A 21,164-nucleotide genomic window follows, 5' to 3' on the forward strand; every position below is an offset into this window, starting at 1 on the left:
TGTTTTAGGATTTTGCACAAGTTTGGGGGTCGATGAACATTAACTTTCCACATGCCTTTCAACGACTCAGCTACAACTTTACATCTTTAAGTGCAAAACTGGGGGAGTTTCTCTTTTCTTTTCTTTTTTCTTTACATTGAAGACAATGTTTATTTTAAGTTTGGGGGTGGGAATATTTGCTTTCATTTTTTTCAAAAAAAAAAGATTTTAATGCCTATGATGAGTTTATGATTGAAAATGAATATGGTTCTTAGAAATGGATGAATATTGTCTTAGTTTATACTTGATTCTTGTGTTAGTTTCGTCTTGATTGTGATTCTTTAAATATCTTGCGCACTTATATCGATTCTTTCAGAATTTTGACTTGAGATTTGAGATTGATACAGCCTAAGTTGAGAGTTTTAGATTGAGTAAATGATTGTTTACCCGACTCTATGGTACTTAAGTTTACCCAGGCACTATAGTCAGAAATAGCTACCTATAACCCTTAAAAGTGAAGCTATCCTTGAGTAATTTGGGCCTCTGTATCACTAGTATGTAGAGAACAATCTACCATGAGAAGAAGGCTACCTTAAGGGGTAGAGTGAAAGCTCCTAACTATGAAAAAAAAATGAAAAGAAAAGAAAAAGCATGTGCTTCAAGAAAAATAAAAAGAAAATGCTAATTTATGCCTAAGGAAAAAAAAAAGAGATCAAAATGATGATGTTAGTTTGACCTACTCAGTTTATTATTCGAGACAAGGGCTGTTGATATTGAAAATTTTGAGAATGAGTTTTGAATGAATTGATTCACATACAACACATGAATCCAATATGAGATGAGGCTGACTATTCAATTAAAAGTTAGAACTTTGCCAATATTTTTAATTTTCTTTGAGCTATATACTTTTATACAATCTTTGAGACATTTTTTTTTATGATGTTTGTGGGTATCATTGCTGGAAACCCTCACGAGACTATAACTCATCCATTAGGGCCGCCTAGGGGTTTAAAAGCTTGTTGCATACACTAAATAGAATCGCGATCACCTGCGAAAGTGGTTTAGTTAGAATTTTCTTTTCGTAGTTTTTATTTTAGTTTTTGCTCGAGAACTAACAAAATGTTAGTAACATCCACGAGGTGTAAGACAAACGAACCGGAGTCCTCCTTGAGCATAATTCAGCTGGTAAATGCACTTTATGGCAAGTCTAAATAATAATAACATTTAAAGGTTGATATTTGGTGGGTGAGTTCATAGTCACGATATTATTTAGTATCTTTGACCGATTTAGAAAGTCATTAAAGCTTCAATATTCAGCATAAGAGATGAAATTATAAATATATATACAAGGATTAATTCATTGATCATCAACGGCTCCAATTTGGAGCAAAGCAAACAAAAAACCTGAAAGCTCGGGACAGTGACAAGTGATGATCGACGACAAACACTTCAAAAAATGGTCCCAAAATCAAGCCCCACTTTCACTTCATTTATTACATCAAGATTACTAACCGATAATAATACAAATGAAGATATTAAAATCACTTAAAGAAAAAGAACACGAGAGATGGTCGAGTAGAAGAAAACAAAGCAAATGGGGTGGTTGGGCATGCGTATTATTAATATTTATTCTATGAATGGAGAAATTTTTTTTTACAAAACTAAGACGAAGAAAATAGACGCGCAGGTAATGGAACAAAGAGGGCGGTGCCACGTTTACGCAACGTACAGTGACTTCATGCAAACAGTGTTCCCACATGCCGTCATGCTTCACGCTTCCCAAATCATAACGCCCTACGGCGTCGTTTTATTATTAGACGACACCTACCTAGAAAAGATGAAGCTGATGCTGCTGAAGCTGTGCCTGTACCGTATGGCACCGCTAACTAATAAAATTAATTAATATTAATGTTTCCTTTTTTATTAGTTGCCTATTTGGTATCCCTAATGGTAGTAGAATTTGCGAGTATCTTCTCGATCCTTTCTCTAGTCTCCATTACTGTAGCTCTCTCTGCATTTTTTCTTGCGTAGGCTTCGAAAAACTCCTTGTTCTCTTTCTCCAATTCCTTCCACACTGTATTCAAAAGCAAATACATACATGTCTTTTCACACACGTGCTCGTACATATGTGTGTGCGTGTGTGTATATGTGTGTGTGCGTGTGAATAGACATACGTGTGCCCGCGCGTGTGCGTCGGACTTGAAAAAGGCAACTGATATGAAGAATATGATACGATGTAGTATTTATTACCTGTTGATGTGATGACGGGTTTGATATTTGCATGTTTGGAGAGAGCTTCCATGCACTCCTCTTTGCTCATGTTGAATACAAGACACTCTTCTATTAGATGGTGCACCTGCATCGACGATCATATCACGCATCATCACCACCACCAACAACAAATCAATCAATAATCACAAAATCAATAATGAACACTGACGGTAATCTCGCTTCGTGTTTAAACAAATTAATACAGCCCAGTTGATTTGATTTCCTTTTAGTCATATTTACCAACTTACCAAATGAATATATGAAGCAGAAGAGTCATCCATGGTGGTACAATTTTCTCCGAATACCTTCTGTGTATCAAATCTTGTATGATTAAACAGTGTAGAGAAATCAACAAGTGGCGGAAGAAACTAGCAAAGGTTGTAAGGAAAGTGAAGAGGAAGGAAGAATGAGCTAAGATCAAGAGAGCCAAAAATGTAAAATATATACAATATGACTTCGCCTTAGTGAGCTGAGCTGTGAGTAAAAATTTAAAAATTATTTGATAGAGATATTATTAATTAATTAATTAATTAATAGAAAGATGGGTCATAAATTTGATTCTATGGACTTATGATGTGATTTTCTCCTTTTTTTTTGGTTGGTGGGGTCCAAATTCCCACGTGGGAGAAGGTTTACGATTGGTGGAGAGGAGATTAGAGGAGATTCTATAAGCAGCCTCTTGTTTGTCGCCTACGTGGACACTTTCGTCAAACTCCCACGTGACACGTGGGGTCCGATGGAATTCCTCGGTAACGCTCTCAAGAGCACGGTGCTCCTTGCTCTCTCCACACTCCTGTGCAGCTCTACGTGGGCCCGCTGTAAATTATAAACGGCCCGTGAAACTGCCGTACTGTGCTCGGCTTCCCCGTTGCGTCCTTCCGTTAACCTCCTCTTTTGACCAATCAAATTTTTAACGGCGAAAAAGGACAAATGCAACCATTATTCTATGTGTTGATTTTGACTCGATTATTTTTAAATTATCTCCCTTATTTTTTAAAATTTTAAGCTATCTCTATTTTTATTCTAAAAAATAAGAAAAAGTGAGGGTTAATTAATAAAAAAAAATTTAATAAAATGAGAATAAGTTGAAACTTTCAAAAGTATGAAAGATTATTTATAAGATAATCAATTTACCAATAATAATCTAAAATTAATTCTTATCTACTAAATGAGAACGTAGATAGTACTAAATTTTAGAAATACTAATAGTAATTTTTTATTATTATTACAACTTACTATAAGTGATGCGAAATTCAACCAAGCACATGATTACGATTGATGTTTTAAGAGATGTCTCCAAAATGAAGAATGCTCACAGTATATTTAATGAATATAGATTCTCAAGTGATAAATATCAATAGAATAAACATTATTTTCGAGTTATTATCTAATCTAACATGATAAATAATTTTTCCATTCAAAAAATAAAAATTAAAGTGATGTAACATTCATTACTCGAGTAGTAAATTTTTACAACTATCAAAACTATCTCATTTCAATTATGGTTAAAAAGAATCAAACAATAATATTACTTGGAAAATCTATGCTACATTGGTTATAAACACGTCCATCGCTTATTAATGCGACATCAATTAATTTGATCACTATGGTTGACGTTGAATGATATTAACATAACGTTACATATTATAAGCATGACAATAAAATTATTATCTCCCATGTGTAAAATATTTAAAAATGGAATCATCAAAAGAAAAAGGGCATTAACAAGATTAAAGTTAACGTATGAGTTTGTGGACATCAACGCGTAGAATTTTGCTATCATTGTATTTAGCATGTTGTTTCCTTCACGTTTATATAATACGGTTAGGGGTGGGCAAAATCGGGTTCGGGTCGGGTTCGGGTCAACCCGATCGGGTTTCGGGTTGTTCGGGTTAGACAAGGAACAATCCGAACATAACCCGAATTAATGACCCGACCCGAACCGACCCGAACTATATTCGGGTCGGTTCGGGTCGGGTCATTAATTCGGGTTATGTTCGGGTTGGATTTAAAATGGGTAGAATTGAGTTCGGGTCAATTTGGGTTAGTTCGGGTCAATTCAGGTCAATTCGGGTCAGTTCGGGTCAATTCGGGTCAATTCGGGTAGGTTGAAATCGGGTCAGTTCGGGTCAATTCGGGTCAGTTCGGGTCGGTTGAAATCAGGTCAATTCGGGTCAGTACGTTTTTTTTTTTTTTTAAGAACCCGATCGGGTATTCGGATCGGGTCGGGTTTGACCCGAACCGATCACAACCCGATCGGGTTTGTAAATTTCAAACCGATCGGGTTTCGATCCCGACCCGATCCGACCCGAACCCGAAATTTATCGGGTCGGGTCGGGTCGGGTAAAATGCCCACCCCTAAATACGGTACATGAGTTTTAATTTCATGAAATGTCGGTTTGTACTTGGATATTGATATTTCGTAGGGAAAGTGGGTCATGGGATTTCTAGGTTGCATATATCAAATTCCACCCATCTGTATCTCTTTGTCCTGTCGGACATAGGCGGTGCCATGTTAGGACTAGGAGGGGCTAAAGTCCCCTCTAACTTTTCAAATTTTACAAATTTTATTTAATATTTGTCTCATTTTATCATAAAAGTTCTTGTTAAAATTTAAAAATAATCAAAATATTAAGTATTTATCTTTAACTTCCAACCCACAAAGAAATTGTTATTTTGAGATTCGTTGCATCCTAACTCTTCTCACACACAAAAAAAAAAAGAAATTATTTTATTTATTGAGTTTATCAAAATGATTTTTCTTCAATGAATCTTATGACACTTCAAATTCAAGTTGATGTTTCCATTACATAGGTGGGTTCTAATAACAAATTTTCAAAATTGAAAGAGATTGATAGGCTAATAAGAAAAATAATTGATACTAAAAAGGATAAATTGTATTCATTAATTTATTTATTGATAATATTAACATTGATTTTACTAATTGTCATGACTACAGTAATAAAAAGCATTTTCAAATATGAATTTTGTGAAAAATCGCCTGTGAAATCAGATTAGAGATTAATAATTGAGTAATATTATTATTGCACATGTAGAAAAAGATTTATTTTGTATTGTTGATTATACGTTTATTCTTTAACGTTTTTAACATATGAAAATACGTTGAGATCAATTATAAATGTATTGAATATATTAATGAATTTTTATTTTTGGTACTTGTTACTTGTTGGCCTTTTTTAAATTACATTATTATTTAAACTTATCCCCTGCTAAGTTAAATTTCTGGCACCGCTGAAACCCTAGTGAGTGATACCGGTAAACATCAATTTAAATAGTTGTATAATGTTAAATTCAAATTTTATTAACGTGCAAACGTCTATACCAAATGGAAAATAAATATAAATTCTGCAGAAATGAGATTGCAATGGACAACACAAATCTTTTAATTTCGATACCTTCGGAGAATTTTTTTTAATATATTAAGATTGTATTTTATTTATTTATTTATTTATTAATTAATAACATCTACATCTTATTAAAATGAGAACATCCGTAGTAGAGGCTAAATGATTATTTTGTTTATTTATTTATCAGCAATCAAGACTCAGTGTTACTATAAACGTGACACATGACACCTTCACGTGAAAGCATGGCCCTCGATTCTTTTCTAGGCAATTGTACAGCATGGAACAATTTTGCAGTTTTGGTTGCTTTGTCATTTGTAGATGAGTTAGGTACGGCGGTGGAAATGCCTTGCTCAGTGCTCAAGGCTTCACTCCTTTGCTACATATAAATTGAAAGAACCTTTTTTTAAGTAGTCTGTTTTTATTCGATTCATGGTAACACCAGTGGCCGGACCACATTGCCATTTTCTTCAATCCTTTCTCATTGTAGCAAGTGTGTGGATTCCAATTGTAGCTTGAGCTGGATGATTCACTAATCAATGCATATTTATTGATAAGATGCAATAATGCTGCCGACTTGCCGAAAAAGTCTTAGGCAGTGTCGACATGATCATACTACATACTATATCATATGTACAACATACATTAATGATAATTTCTCTCATCTAGCTATCAATTTTTTATTTTGTTTGTGTCACAGTGGTGTGATATTTTTAACTCACAAAACGTTTCAGTTTCTTAATCAAATTTTAGGCGATATGATGAACTTAATCATAACACAAATAAAATAAAAAAAACTTTATTGAATGTATAATTTTTCGATACTCAATTTTCCTTCTTTATATTTTTAGAAATATTAGGTTTATATATACCTTAATTTTTTGTTTGGACATGTCTATGATATAGTGATTATTAGGTAAAATGCTCATTCTTTAATGAAAACTATAAATTCTCAATTACAATATTTTTCAAATTATAATCTCAACTTATAGTACTTGATATATCATAAAATTGGAAGGTAGGAAAAGAAAAAGTAATAGTATAACTAAAAATATTTTTTTATAAACAATACCGTCAATACGTAACGACGTTTACTGACGGCATTTACTGACAACGTCTAGACCGTAATCATTCTCCACTGTCTTCTCCACTTTAGACAGTCGAAGGTGGCTAACGAGCTACATCAAGTGCTATGGTCAATGATGGTTGCTGATGACAATTATAATCCTTTTTTTTTTCACATTGCTTTTAAAGTAAAATTAAAAAAAAAACAAAAATAAAAAAACTGACTAGTCAAAAAGAAAATATGTCATGTACAGCCTTTGTATTTCCTTCCTAGAGAAATAGGAAGTACCCTGTTGAAAATCTAGCAACAGTTCCTACAATTTGTCATGAGTACCCTGAAAAAATTAAAACATGTTCTTGACAGATGGTGTGGATTAACAAGTACAGATGCGGGGGGCTGGCTGGGGAAAAAAGGAAGTTGGAAACGGAAAGCGCTTCTGGAATCAGCATGAAGCTGCTAGTGATTATCCTTAATAGAGCTTATGGGTGAAATAATAGCATTCCCCACAAACTTTCAAAGCGATTAAAAAATATTTAATCGCCAAAAGCATCCGATGCATTATCACATTGTCGACTTTAGTCACCAGCCTGCAACTTAAAATATTGTTTTAGGTGCACCATTATTCCTCATATAATATTTGTTGGTGAAATTACAGCTAGACTTGATAATGACATGGCTCACTGTTACTGTTGGTTCACATTTACATTACTATTGAAGAGTACTCACCTCACCTCACCTCACCTCACCTCAAGAGTCAAGACTGTTGTTAATATGCAAATATGAAACAGAAATGGTTTTGGTTTTTTAATTAATCAAAATTGGCTTTTGCATAATGACTCACCAATGCCATATAAACACCTTTTTTGCCAAAAATACTCGCTTACTCGCTTATCAATTATCACCTTTGCTTGAGTGGTGGCCACTTGTTTTGGTTCAAGTCTCCCCAGTTGCAACGAGCAAGGTAGGTCTGGACAAATCCCCAAGCAATCGAGTCAGCTCGCTCTAATTAAAAGTGAAAATGAAAACAAAAGTCTGCTTAGGAATGAAATCAAAGAGAATAATTCCCAAATTGATATGATCTCCACAATTCCGATTGCAATTACTATTATTATTTTGTAAATTAATCGTTGTTAATGATTCTGATTCCAAATTCCAATTTTTCAATCAGGAAGTAAACACACCACAAAGATACGGCAATGGAGAAAACGATACTACTATAATTTTGGAAATGGATCACATTACAATCCATTTTCTCTCTTAACGAATATCACAAAGCCAACTGAAACTCTTTGGGGGATACACTTCAATTACCATTATAGTGCCGAAAGAAACGAAACAAGACAGGTGGGTGCAGAAACATAAATTTTACTATACAAACAGCAATGTATAAAAAAGAGACAATAGAATATCATTCACCACGTGCATGGCTGTGTATTATTTCTTTTCTAAAATTGAACAAGCTCGTCAATAGCAAAGACGAGGCTTTGCAATTACAAGGGAAAGCCACACCTTCTCACATCTCTCATGAAGAAAGGATGTCTTAGGGCTTCCCTGGCTTTGAGCCGCTCTGCTGGATCATATCGGAGGAGCCCCTGAAGGAGATCAATCAAATCACCGGCAGAGTGATCTACATGCTGCATTATCAGGTTCTGCAACGAGAGTGCAGAAAGTCAAAAAAATGATTCAAAGGGAGGCAGGGGAAAAGGACTAACTCTTTGATTCCTCATGGAAAAGAGTATCATTTTTAAGAAAAAATTCGATCAAGTGGGGACTGAGATTATAGAAGGGTTACAGTGAACAGAAATAAGCAATAGCTTGGTGAAATTGCAAAGGAGTCCTTAAAAAAAAATTATATGGAGAGAACAAAAATTAAAATCAGCATTAGCACAAAATTGAGCACAATAAGCAATGGGTGATAGCATAGAATTTACATAAGCAATTAGGAGATGCAGAGTACAAATAAATTACCGGGAGACGGAGAAGTTTCCAAACTGCCCTCATGCTATCTCTCGAAGTTGCACCATCAGGCCAATCCAGTCGTGCACCTCTCCTAAAATATTTCTCAGCACGGCGGCTGCAAAAAGATCATGCACAAGCTAAGAACTTTGTCCACCTGAAAATAATGGAAGAATTTAACATGCAGAAAAAGCAAAGTAATAGTCCTTACTCAGCTCTTATCACCATATGGTGGGGGAGAGGCCCTAAAACCCTCTCCATCATGGCAAGATGCTCTAAATTCTCGTGCGTTTGAAAAAGAGCCTCGCCCTATCCACAAATATATTAAAAAAGAAGAAAAGGAAAATACAAATCAAAACTCATAGGCGTGTGTGAAAGCATTCATTCCACCATTAATACGCATTTGGGCAAAAATATAGGCAGATCCATGAAATAGTAGCAGATCTGGTAACCAAACTGTTAAACCATCAAATGAGTACAAGATAAGTGAAAGTAAACTTAACATGGGACAAACAGTACACTAACACAAACATATTAGCAAATATATTAAAAAAGAAGAAAAGGAAAATACAAATCAAAACTCATAGGCATGTGTGAAAGCATTCATTCCACCATTAATACGCATTTGGGCAAACATATAGGCAGATCCATGAAATAGTAGCAGATCTGGTAACCAAACTGTTAAACCATCAAATGAGTACCAGATAAGTGACAGTAAACTTAACATGGGACAAACAGTACACTAACACAAACACCATTAGATATGATGTGTGAACAATTATTAAACTTACCAAATTAATAAGAATACTAATAAATGCTTCAAGCAAAAGGTGTTAGGTAACAGTTACTTACGGAGCAAAGTTCTATAAGAATGCAACCCACACTCCACAAATCACAAGGATAATTCCATCCAAGGCCTGCAGAAAATGACTCAAATGTCATAAAAAGAAATGTGTAGAAAAATGACAACAATATAATCACAGACATAATTATTACCTAAAATAACCTCTGGTGCACGATAATGTCGTGTTGATACAACATAGCTGTGATCCTGATGTTCAAATGTTGTGCTTCCAAAATCAATTAGCTTAATTGCACTTGACTTGGGAAGATTCTTGAAATAGGAACCATCCTTTGACGATCGTGATAGAAACTAAATCACAGTCAAAATAAAATTAACAAGTCATGATAGAGAGGTGAAGTTTCATTGATATTAGATTCAAAATCTTGAATTCAATCATGCTTGGATAAAATCCAAAATATGAATGGTGACCCATCCTTGCTTAGGTTCCTTATAATTAACATAACATCCAGTATGCTGTCACTCTGCAAGCATAGCAAGATCTCAATACATATCTACATACCTGTATGACAGTATGAGGCTGTGTTTGTGTGTGTGTGTGTGTGTGTTGATGAATACACAATTTGATTTATTGAACTAAATTTAATTGAAAACAGCCCCAATGCATTTGAAATTTGATCAATTTATACAGATATATACACGTGAAGCCATTGATAAAAATGTCTGAAAACTGAAAGCATGCCTTGGGGAAGGTACCTTATAATCAGGGACTTTAACATACTCAGCGGAAACAAGAAGAATATTTTCTGGCTTCAAGTCAGTGTGTATAAGACGTAATTCATGCATAACTGCAAACATACAGAAAGGAAAGAGTTAAGATGATGCAGAACAAATTAATCCTTATTAATCAACAGCTCACACTAGGCCAAACAAAAACTGCCATAGGATTCAAATAACTTGATTCCAAATACACTATTGATGCCCAAATCAGAATTTAATAGTGTTCAATCATCAACTAAACAAGATATTAGATGAAAATGGTGCAAGAATTGTCCACACACATGCTACAGACTCCAATAGTTGTCTGCCAAGCTCCCGAACAAGATCAATGGGAAATGAACGATAGCTGTTTTTGCGGAGAAAATCGTATAAGCTTGGTCCAAGTTTCTCAAATACCTGTTGAAACCATTTACATCCATCCGCAAGTTTCTTAACTCACAGAATATTTAGGCATGAAGGAATATTCATTGCCCCTTCAAATTAATCAAATCATAAACACGAATAAATACTTACAATACAAATATGATTACGATAGTCAAACCAATTCCGTATTTGCACACAACTGCAAAACCAAAATCACTTCAAACTTCTGAAAATAAATAAGTGAAGAGAAGTAGAGAATAACATTCTTACCGGGTGCCACCAATGTCATGCCTGGCAAGCCTCTGTAGAACATCAATTTCGATCATGGCTGCTTCACGATACTTGTTTATAGAGCGAACAATTTTGATTGCCACAAGTTCCTTCTTCTCATTGTCAAAACATTCCACGACTTGCCCAAATGTCCCTGAGAATGCATCAGAAAAAGGGATTTCAATAACAGATGCTACCAAAATTTTTTAAAACATAAAAAATCCAGGATGCATAATTACCGACACCAAAGACACCATGCAACAATATAATCAGATGGAAAGACTGTAAAGCCGAGAAATATAGAACTCTTACCCAAAAAGAAAATTCCAATTCGAAGAAAACAAGAATATGAAAGATGCATATAGAAGGAAAAGTAAATGATTAAAAAAAAAAAAAAAAAAAAAAAAAACTGAAATCAAAAGGTAAATACTAACCTTCACCCATTTTGCTGAGAATCCTGTCTGAAAGAATGAGGCAAAAAAGGGTATCAGTGAACAGAATATGATTACACCCCATAGTCCAAACAGAAAAATAGACAAACCCAAAGATGAATAAAGCACAATGAACAGACAAAAACTTCTACATTACCAAGAACAGACACTCATAAATCCAACCACACTGCAATATATTCTAATTCTGTTTTACAAATTACAAACACACACACAGACACACAATATCTTCTAGTTCTACACTTTCTTCCTGTTAAAAGCTTGAAGCGAATGGGATATACTTACAGCGAGGAGTTAAATTTTCTCCGATGGCAAAAACATAATGTCCGTCTTTATCATCAGGTCTCCAAGGAGGTGATCCAGTGCGAGGAATCGCACCATAAAACATGGATGAACAGGCATAATTGGGCATTCCTCCATTCCCAAACTCCTGAACACAATACAGAGCCGGAAGAACCTGCACCAAATAAAAATTGAAAAACAAAATTAAAAAGACCATTATAAATATGCTAATTAGCAAAATCAATCAACTGATAAATTCTCAAAATTGTATAATCCAATTCAAAGATTTGTCGATAAAACATATAAACTGCTTACATTTGAATTAAATTTAATTAATTCAGCTACAGATACAATGGGATACAAAATTGAAGCAATTACAAGAAACTACCAATATTATTTTTTTTAAAAAAATAAAACAAATAAAAGGGGTGTGCAAAGCTTGCTTGTACCTTGGGAGGAGGAAGAGGAGGCGGCACGTCCCACGTTAAACGGGGTCGTTTTCTGGGACGCTTGTCCATGTTTTTATGCGGAAATTCTATAATTCTCTGCGTTTCCATTTCTTTTATTGTTTAAATTTTCAATTCAAAAAATCTAGCAGAGCCATGGATTAAGCTCAATTTGAATCATAATGCTTTAAAAAAAATTGAGAGCAAAAAATTAAGGAAATTTTGAAGAAATGATTTTCAGTGTTGGAAACCCTAACTGGGGATTGATCTTCGAATTGGATGGAGGACAGAGGAAGATCTGGGGAGCTAAACCTGAGGCGGAATCTAACCATGATCTGAGGTTGAGTTACTCGAGATGACGGTTAGTTCCTTACTATGGTTAGCATGTGGGTCCCCGCTTGTTGATTAGTTTCGGGATCAGTGATGCATTTTTTTGTGACGCGTGGTTAACTCTGGACCCCACCTGAAGGCCCACGAATATTTCATTACTTTCCGTTGGGAAAAAAATTATTTATATCTTAATTTCGTAATGTTAATTTTTAAAAATTATTTGTTAAATTTAAAAAGGAGTACCTATTAATTACCAACTTACCAAAATAGAATTATTAATTACCAAAATCATTCTATAATAAAATTATTAAGAAAAATCTGAATGATTTCTAATTATAAATATTTGTAGAGTTCTAATTATAATATATTTGATGTAGAAAGTTAATTTAGGTTATTTTAAGTAATTTAATATTCTAGAATATTTATTGTTTTAGGATTTTTTATTTTAATTTGAGTCAATTATGGTATGTATTTTAATCTTTTATTTTCATTTTAATTATGATTTATTTTCTCATTTTAGGTTAACTTATAGAAGTGTATTTTAACTTTGTCATTGTTTTGAAAAGTTCAGATTCAATTATTCAATAAAACTCCCCTTTTATAATTTCCTCTGAGATTATCTATCAAAATCTCTTTTGTAGAGTCATTTGGATTAGAGCGTCATCTAATCTTGTTTTATGCGTTATTAAAAATCTCATTGAGTCGTCCTAGTTAGAACGATATCTAATCATGCTTCAATTAGAGCGTAAGCTAATCGTGTTGGCTTGGTCCAATACTAGAACAATATCTAGTGTTTTTTATCCAATCAATCCCGCAGCCACCACACAAAACACCCACCCGCGCGTCATCCACACACACGCCACCATCGATTCCGTTGCTCCACCGTCGACCACCACCGCCAAAAGCATCCCCACCCTCTACCGACGAAAGCACTACCGCCCTTTGCCTCTAAACGTCGGCTATAAACCGCCACAAACAACCATCAACCGCCGCCAATTTAATTCAATTTTTTGGTTTATCTGAGATTATTTGAGCCAAACCGCCACCACCATCACACTCACCGACCTCAAATTTTCCAGAACCAATTTCCAACCACCGTCACAGGAAACATAAATTTTTGCTTAATTACAGTTTCACCCGATAATTTTATTTAATTTTTAATTTAGCCCCTAACTCTTTTAAAAACCACCTTCTCTTACCATCTTCACTCTGAAAAATGATCATACCAAACCTGAGAGTTGAGCCTTAATTACAGTTTGCCATTTTGTGGAAACTTAAATGGCAAATTACCATTATTGTCCTCCTATTTATCATGTGCCGTTATTATTTGCTTACACTTGTCCGGACAAATTTCTTGATTGGTTAGACAAGGTTGAGCATTGGTTTCTATTTTGGTGAACTCCCAAAGAAAAACAAGTATCATTTGCTGCTAGTAGATTAAGCATAAGTGCTTCATAATGGTAGGATGAGTTGCAAATTTCTCGAATTGAGCAAGGCAAATGCAAAGTTTGATCATGGAATCGTATAAAGCGTATTTCGCGATCCGAGTTTGTCCCTCTTTATTATTGTTTGGTACAGCAAGATACAAGATCCATTTCTTCTTATGCTTATGAACGACTTTATGGATGTGATTATTATTATGAGCCTGAAGATAATACAGTTACAAGATTTATTAAAGGGCTTAATTTGCATATTCAAGAAAGAATGCCTACATACACTATCTACAATTTACAACACGCAATTCATTTAGCCAAGAAAATCGAATCGCAAATTGAGTCACAACAACAAAAAAACTTTGATGATGCGATTAAGAAACTTGATGAAGTCCAGAATTTAATCAAGGAATGGCGTGTTTCTATGAAAGTGCTAAGAGATGTACCAAAGAGTTCTCCTTTCATTGAGGAAGAAGACTCGCGTGAGATACCGCAGGAAAAGGTACAATTTATTATTGATTTGAAGTTTCAATCAGAAAATTTGTGCGAGAATGTGCATGATGTTTCCTTGGAGGACAAGAGCAAGAATTTGCATGATGTTTCCTTGGAGGACAAGACAAGTGTTGAAGATGATGAATTTTTTAATCTCTCTGGGATTTTTGACGAAGTAGAACAACCTACCCTTGATTTCTACATAACCCTAATAGTACGATCGAGGATGTGCAGAAAAATCAAGTTGAAAAAGTTGAAATGATTGCAATAGTTCTACCTATTCACATTGAAGACAAGAAGATTGTGCTTGAAGAAGATTTGATTGAAAATGTGAAATTTATTGGAGAGCGCATTGAGCGAGAATTGGGAAAGGGCAAGAGTTATTTGATCGTTGTTCATTCTTGGAAGTTGCCATCAGCTCAAAGAATGTACAAGTGAAGGAAGTTGATGAAGTTTGGATACTTCAAAGTTTCGAGGAAGATTGATGAGTAAGGCTACAAGTTTGAATTACAAGATTATTTGCACCTACACTATAAGTTTCATCCTACATACTGTATTTAAACTCGAGGATGAGTTTCTTTTAAGAGGGGGAGAATGATGTAGGAAGTTAATTTAAGTTATTTTAGGTAATTTAGGATTCTAGAATATTTATTGTTTTAGGATTTTCTATTTTAGTTTGAGTCAATTATAGTATGTATTTTAGTCTTTTATTTTCATTATAATTGTGATTTAGTTTCTCATTTTAAGTTAACTTAGGGAAGTGGGTTTCCTCTATTATAAATAGAGAGGCATTGTCACTGTTTTGAAAAGTTCAGATTCAATTATTCAATAAAACTCTCATTTTATAATTCCCTCTAGGATTATCTATTAAAATCTCTTTTGTAGAGTTGTTTGAATTAGAGCGTCATCTAATCTCACTTTATGCGTTATTAAAAATCTCATTGAGTCATCCTGGTTAGAATGATATCTAATCACGCTTTGATTAGAGCGTAAGCTAATCACGTTGACTTGGTCTAATACTAGAACAATATCTAGTGTTTTCTATCCAATCAATCTCGCTTCCGCTACGCCTCGCTCCATCAATATCGATATATATATATAAAATTACCAAAATCGATTATCAAATAAATACAACTTATAATCTCGCAAAAAGAATATTACATTCTCATTCTCATTATAGTATAGCACTGAGGTCTAAGCTAATGTAGATAAATTCAATAACCTACAAGAAAATTTGAAGCTTCAAAGTTCAAACTCCCTTATTTGCTCTGTACAAGACCTCAATACCGCATAAATCTCATCATTCATATGATGGTTCCGGTCTCCAGTAACAAAAACGTGAACTTTGCTTTTGATTTCAATCCAACTGCAACCTGGAACTCTCGTCATTCCTTTCTCTTTCATCTCTCGCCTTATATTGGATACATTATCCCATTTACCAGCCACTGAGAGTGCATTTGATAGCATCACATAAGATGATACGTCTTCAGGATCTAATGCCAGGATTCTTCGTGCTGCGAATTCTCCCAGTTCAACATTTGAATGAATTTGGCAACCTCCGAGCAATGCCTTCCAGAACCCAATTCCAGGATCGAAAGGCAAATCATAAAGAAACTCTTTAGCTTCCTTGAAACGCCCTGAACGCGAGAGTAAATCAACCATACAAGCGTAGTGCTCAGGCTTTAGCATACCGGGATCCTCAAGTTTAGCTTGACTGAAATATGAATAACCCTTTTCAACGAGCCCTGTGTGATTACATGCCCATAGCAGGCCAAGAAGAGTGACTCCGTTAGGTCTAATACCATTGATCCTCATCCTTTTAAAGAACTCTATAGCTTCTTCTCCTCTTCCATTCTGTGCATAACCACATATTACAGCATTCCAAGTAACAATATTCCTTTCGGTGAGTTTGTCAAAAACCAAGAGACTATCTTCCATGCTTCCACATTTTGCATAAAAGCTGATTAGAGAATTGCCAACAAACACATCAAGCTTGCCCAAGAACTTGACAGCACAGGCATGAAAACTCTTGCCCATACCAAGTGCGGCTATATTGGCAGCAGCAATTATAGCACATGGAAGAGTCGAATGATTCGGCACCAACCCTTCTCTCAACATCTCAATGAAAAGATTTACAGCTTCTTCATTACGGCCCGTTTGGCTATACCCGCCAATCATTGCATTCCACGAAACAACATTTCTATGGGGCATCTCTTGGAAGAGCTTCAGAGCATCTTCAAACCTTTCCCTCTTTAATAACCCACATATCATAGTAGTATAAGAAACAACATTTGGATTGTGAGTATCTTCAAAAACTCGTGTAGCTTCCTCGATTGAACTCAGCTTGATATAAAGATCCAAAATAGCGCTCCCCACAAATACATTCGACTGAAGTCCCACCTTTGTTGCCCAGGCATGTAGTTGCTTGCCCAAATTAAGGTCCTCTAAAGCAGTTGATGAGGGAATTACAGATCCAAAAGTGAACTCGCTGGGTCTGATATTCAACAGAAGCATTCTTGAAAAGAGATATATGGCTTCTTCATAGTGGTGCTGCTTAGCAAAACGGCCAATTATGGTTGTGGCGGAAACCACATTTAAGTCAGGCACTTCATCGAACACTTGGTGAACACTCGAAAATTTGTCTGATTCGCTACCGCAGCTAACACTGTCCGTTCGAATAGCTGGGGTTTCGAGTTTTTGTACGCTGGCTTTTTGGGTTTCAATCAGGTAATTAGGGGCTAAAGAGTGCAGTTTGCTGAGCTTGTTAAGGGAGAGAGATGATCTGCATATACATAATAGTTGGATCATGTGTGATTTTGGCGGGTTATCTTGATTTTGAACTCCCAATCACACCATGAAAGGTTCGCTTTATCCCATTAATGCATGATTGATGTAACATTCACATGCTGATTTTAGTAGTACAAACACTAGTGTTAATGCAAATTACGTTCTATTTAGGTTCAAAGAAAAACATAATTGACATTAATACAAAAGTAATAATAATTTTTACTATGTATTCAAATTAAGGGATTTACTATTAAGATTTTTTTTATCCTGTAAATATGTGATGTGTGAATCAATCTTATGTCAGTATTGTGAGGTCTTTAAAAGTTTGGCTTAGTGATTTTTATGAAATTTTTTTCAGTTAAATCACCCGAATTCAAATTATGAAAAGATAAATAATTAAAAAAATTTGATTTAGAGGTTGTTTATACATTGCCTCATATGTAATTCTTAGATAAAAATCCAATTGCTGTACAAATAATAAGATTTTACTATTTTATATTTTCATATCAGTTAGATTTTCAATAAACGGGTGTACAAAAATTATGTAACGTAACAAGATGTTTTATTTTAGAAATAATACGGTAACGTTTCTGCAGGAAATGCAGAGGATACCGTCTCTTCTCTTGCAACAAAACCTAGATTCTCTTTTCAACGTAACGGCACTGTATCACACAAACTAAACCAACCACCGCATTTGACATTACCGCGACCAAGAGCAGAAACAGAAAAGCCGTCAAAGCAAGCATCGAGCATGGCCATAACCACCACGCGCTCACTCTCCGTCACGCCCGTAACTCGCCGCTCTGCCACTCCAATCAATCCTCTTCGATCCTCCTCTTTATCTTATTCGTTGACTCGACCATTCAGTTCCAATTTGACTCTCAAAGTCCCTAGCTTCCGCGTCTCGGCATCTTCTATGAGCAGCATTCACGCTCCGGAGAGCGCTTCGCGAACCTCTTTTCTTGACCGCAGAGAGAGCGGCTTCCTTCATTTCGTCAAGTACCATGGCCTCGGCAACGACTTCATTTTGGTGCTAACTCTCTCTTTCTTCTTCTCCATTTCTGCTTGGTTCCCGAGAAAATTTAGCAATTCTTTAGAAATTAGTCAAATTACAAAATTTTTACTCAAATCTTTATCTCTTTAATAGGTTGATAACAGGAATTCTACGGAACCTAGGATAACTCCGGAGCAAGCGGCGAAGCTGTGTGATCGGAATTTTGGCATTGGGGCCGATGGAGTGATCTTCGCCATGCCTGGAGTCAATGGCACTGATTATACAATGAGAATTTTCAATTCTGATGGTAGCGAGCCAGAGGTTTGGCCCTTTGTTTAATTCCCTGTGTGGTTGATCTATGTGAATTTGTTATGTTGCGATGTTTGCTTCTGTGATGGATATTGATCGAATAAAACAATTTTCTACTGTTGAGGAAACTGTGTGTAGCTGCTATTTATTGAGTTTTGGTCAGATTTTAATGATCACTTTTCTGTCTTCTAGATGTGTGGCAATGGAGTTCGATGCTTTGCCAGATTCATTGCTGAGCTTGAAAATTTAAATGGGAAGCAAAGGTGATGTTTACCAGTTGGATTTACATTGTATTGTCTTATCAATGAATAATTCTTGCTAGGATATCACTCAGTACAGCACATAAGCAAACTTAAATTGTATGCTGTGCTTGCCAATTGTTTTTTAAGTCAATTTTTGGAGAAAATTAATTTGGAAGTTGCAACTGATATTGAAATTTCAGTAAAAAGAAACTGTTTGAAAAATATTATATTGCAATTAATTATTTTATTCCATCTTGATTATTCGTGGAGGGTATTTACTAATCTGTTTTCCTTTGGTAATTGATGCAGTTTCACTGTCCACACTGGAGCTGGTCTCATTGTTCCAGAAATTCAAGATGACGGGAAGGTTTGTTATTCAGAATCCTTTATTGCATATTTGCAATCCTCCTAACTTCTTAACATGTTAGTGCTTTGAGGACGTTAAACATGTCATGTGGCAAAGCTCTGTATATTTTGAAGCAGTTACAAGATGCAACATAATTACTTAAAATATCAATCTGCTTTTTCTGGTGGCATGCTTTTTATGTTGTGCTTCAATTCAAGTTCTTTTCTGCTTTTGTATCACAAGCTACCTTATCCTTTTTGTGTGTGTATCATTATTGTATCAGTCACTTGTTGCATTTTCAGGTCAAAGTGGATATGGGTGAACCAATACTTAAAGCTTCAGATGTACCTACAAGTTTATCAGCAAATAAAGATCAATCTGTTGTTAAGTCAGAACTTGATGTTGATGGTGTTAAATGGAATGTGACTTGTGTTAGCATGGGAAACCCTCACTGTGTAACCTTTGGTACAAAAGAAGGGCAGGTATGCATTCTGAATAAATTGTTATGTGAGAATGATATTTTTGTTGGGTTTATCCTGTTATATCTTTTAAGGTATTGCTTTTTGCTCTATTTCTCTCTGACATATATAAAGCCATCAATCGTACAGTATCTATCACTGAAGTAAACGTTAACCTGAGTAAAAATATTCTATAGATAAATGTATCACAAGCATTTTAACTATTAGAAACAATTTTGTTATGTTTGTAGGGCCTAATAACTTCATGCATGGCGCATATCCTATAAGGCTAGAACTCTATTAGCTTTGTTGGCATAATGTTTTTACTATTACACTGGTCTAAATGATGAGTAGAATGGGGAGAAAGAGTATAAAGAATTAACAAAGTTCATGCTGCTTTAAACAAAATGTATTTTTCCTTCTCAATCTCTGATTTTGGGCAGCTTCTTTCTCATCACTATGTGCAAAAATGTTCTATATGCTCATAGATTATTGTATAATTATTCTTATCCGAAGTACTTGTCTCATTCTAGTGTAACTTTTTCTTTTCAATCTCATTCATTTATTTCTCTGATAGTGATCTCTTTGCTTAATGATTGCTATTGAACAGAATTTGAAGGTTGATAAACTAAACTTGGCTGAAATTGGTCCTAAATTTGAGCATCATTCTGTGTTCCCAGCACGAACTAATACAGGTTAGATTTTATCTTATTATGGAGATGTTTTTTTTACTGGAAATGAGTCCAATACTTTCCTTTATAAGGTTTTGTATTTAAAATTATTGTTCATTTCATTTGTAGAATTGGTGTTGGTAAAGTTATAATTGAACTCTGCAGTCTTATGACTGTAAATGAGTTTGCAAGGTTTGAATTAAACTTTGTATCATTAATGCTCAAAGCCTCTAAAATTGTGGACCTTGGTAAACTTCCTAGCATATGCTAGTAAAGAAAAAGTGGTAAATATGATATCTTCATCTTCATGCCTAGGACATATTGGATCTTGGTCCTTTCCTTTTGCATTTTATCATAATACACAAGTTCGCCTTGTCATGACATAAACTGAGTTGTCATGAATTTTGTCTGATGTGATTTGCAGAATTTGTGGAGATTATTTCTCCTTCACAACTGAAGATGCGTGTTTGGGAACGTGGGGCTGGTTAGTAATTATTGCCGATGTTTCACTGTGCTAAAAGTCATGGGATTATTGTATTTTGTTATGCTAAAAGTTTCATGACTTTCTTTCTAACTGTAGGAGCAACCCTGGCATGTGGGACTGGTGCTTGTGCAGTCGTGGTCGCAGCAGTTCTTGAGGGTCATGCCGAGAGAGTAAGTTTAACATGGAAATAAGAAAATGTTATAACCATTTAGGATGCCATAACAATCCCAAAATCCCTCTTTGTGTTTGTATTTCATTTTCCTCGTACTTACCAATTTTCTCGGTAAACAGAGATGCACTGTCGGTCTACCTGGAGGGCCATTGGATATTGAGTGGGAGGAGGAAGACAACCATGTATATATGACTGGCCCGGCAGAAGTAGTGTTTTATGGATCGGTCCTGCTAAATTAATTTATTGTCGAGAACTTCCTTGTCTCAGATTACCTGAATTTTGCAGACGCGCATTGTTAGCTAGAAAGATGTACGAATGTGAATAAAATTTTTGTATTCTCCGTGCTCTAGTTCTGTGAATGCTGTCTATGACTTTATTTACTTTCTTAAGGCTGAAGCTTTACGCATTAATATGCTT

General features: G+C 35.1%; 4 protein-coding genes across 4 annotated transcripts; 1 reads left to right on the forward strand and 3 right to left on the reverse strand.

Moving 5' to 3' along the window:
* Positions 1-1,427: 1,427 nt before the first annotated feature.
* LOC102617692 (hypothetical protein) lies at positions 1,428-2,692 on the reverse strand. The gene is made up of 3 exons (XM_006480668.4): positions 2,499-2,692; positions 2,230-2,335; positions 1,428-2,053 (listed from the first exon to the last, which is right to left on the reverse strand). Exons 1-3 carry the CDS (start codon positions 2,529-2,531, stop codon positions 1,911-1,913), a joined length of 282 nt encoding a protein of 93 aa, XP_006480731.1. The 5' UTR covers positions 2,532-2,692; the 3' UTR covers positions 1,428-1,910.
* A 5,186-nt stretch (positions 2,693-7,878) lies between these two features.
* Positions 7,879-12,328, reverse strand: LOC102617970 (serine/threonine-protein kinase AFC1). Its single transcript, XM_006480669.4, has 12 exons — positions 12,033-12,328; positions 11,587-11,758; positions 11,287-11,313; positions 10,853-11,006; positions 10,733-10,781; positions 10,501-10,615; positions 10,196-10,287; positions 9,634-9,790; positions 9,490-9,554; positions 8,849-8,946; positions 8,650-8,755; positions 7,879-8,330 (listed from the first exon to the last, which is right to left on the reverse strand). Exons 1-12 carry the CDS (start codon positions 12,138-12,140, stop codon positions 8,172-8,174), a joined length of 1,302 nt encoding a protein of 433 aa, XP_006480732.3. The 5' UTR covers positions 12,141-12,328; the 3' UTR covers positions 7,879-8,171.
* Positions 12,329-15,371: 3,043 nt separating this feature from the next.
* On the reverse strand, positions 15,372-17,294 carry LOC102618251 (pentatricopeptide repeat-containing protein At5g42450, mitochondrial). The gene has a single exon (XM_006480670.4). It carries the CDS (start codon positions 17,090-17,092, stop codon positions 15,527-15,529), a length of 1,566 nt encoding a protein of 521 aa, XP_006480733.1. The 5' UTR covers positions 17,093-17,294; the 3' UTR covers positions 15,372-15,526.
* On the forward strand, positions 17,124-21,157 carry LOC102618536 (diaminopimelate epimerase, chloroplastic). Its single transcript, XM_006480671.4, has 10 exons — positions 17,124-17,145; positions 17,668-18,101; positions 18,219-18,386; positions 18,567-18,637; positions 18,926-18,983; positions 19,265-19,444; positions 20,031-20,115; positions 20,516-20,575; positions 20,672-20,745; positions 20,867-21,157. The coding sequence occupies exons 1-10, from the start codon at positions 17,139-17,141 to the stop codon at positions 20,984-20,986; spliced, it is 1,257 nt and encodes a 418-aa protein (XP_006480734.2). The 5' UTR covers positions 17,124-17,138; the 3' UTR covers positions 20,987-21,157.
* The last annotated feature ends 7 nt before the right edge of the window (positions 21,158-21,164 follow it).

Source organism: Citrus sinensis, chromosome 6, assembly GCF_022201045.2.
Source record: "Citrus sinensis cultivar Valencia sweet orange chromosome 6, DVS_A1.0, whole genome shotgun sequence".
Lineage (NCBI taxonomy): Eukaryota > Viridiplantae > Streptophyta > Magnoliopsida > Sapindales > Rutaceae > Citrus > Citrus sinensis.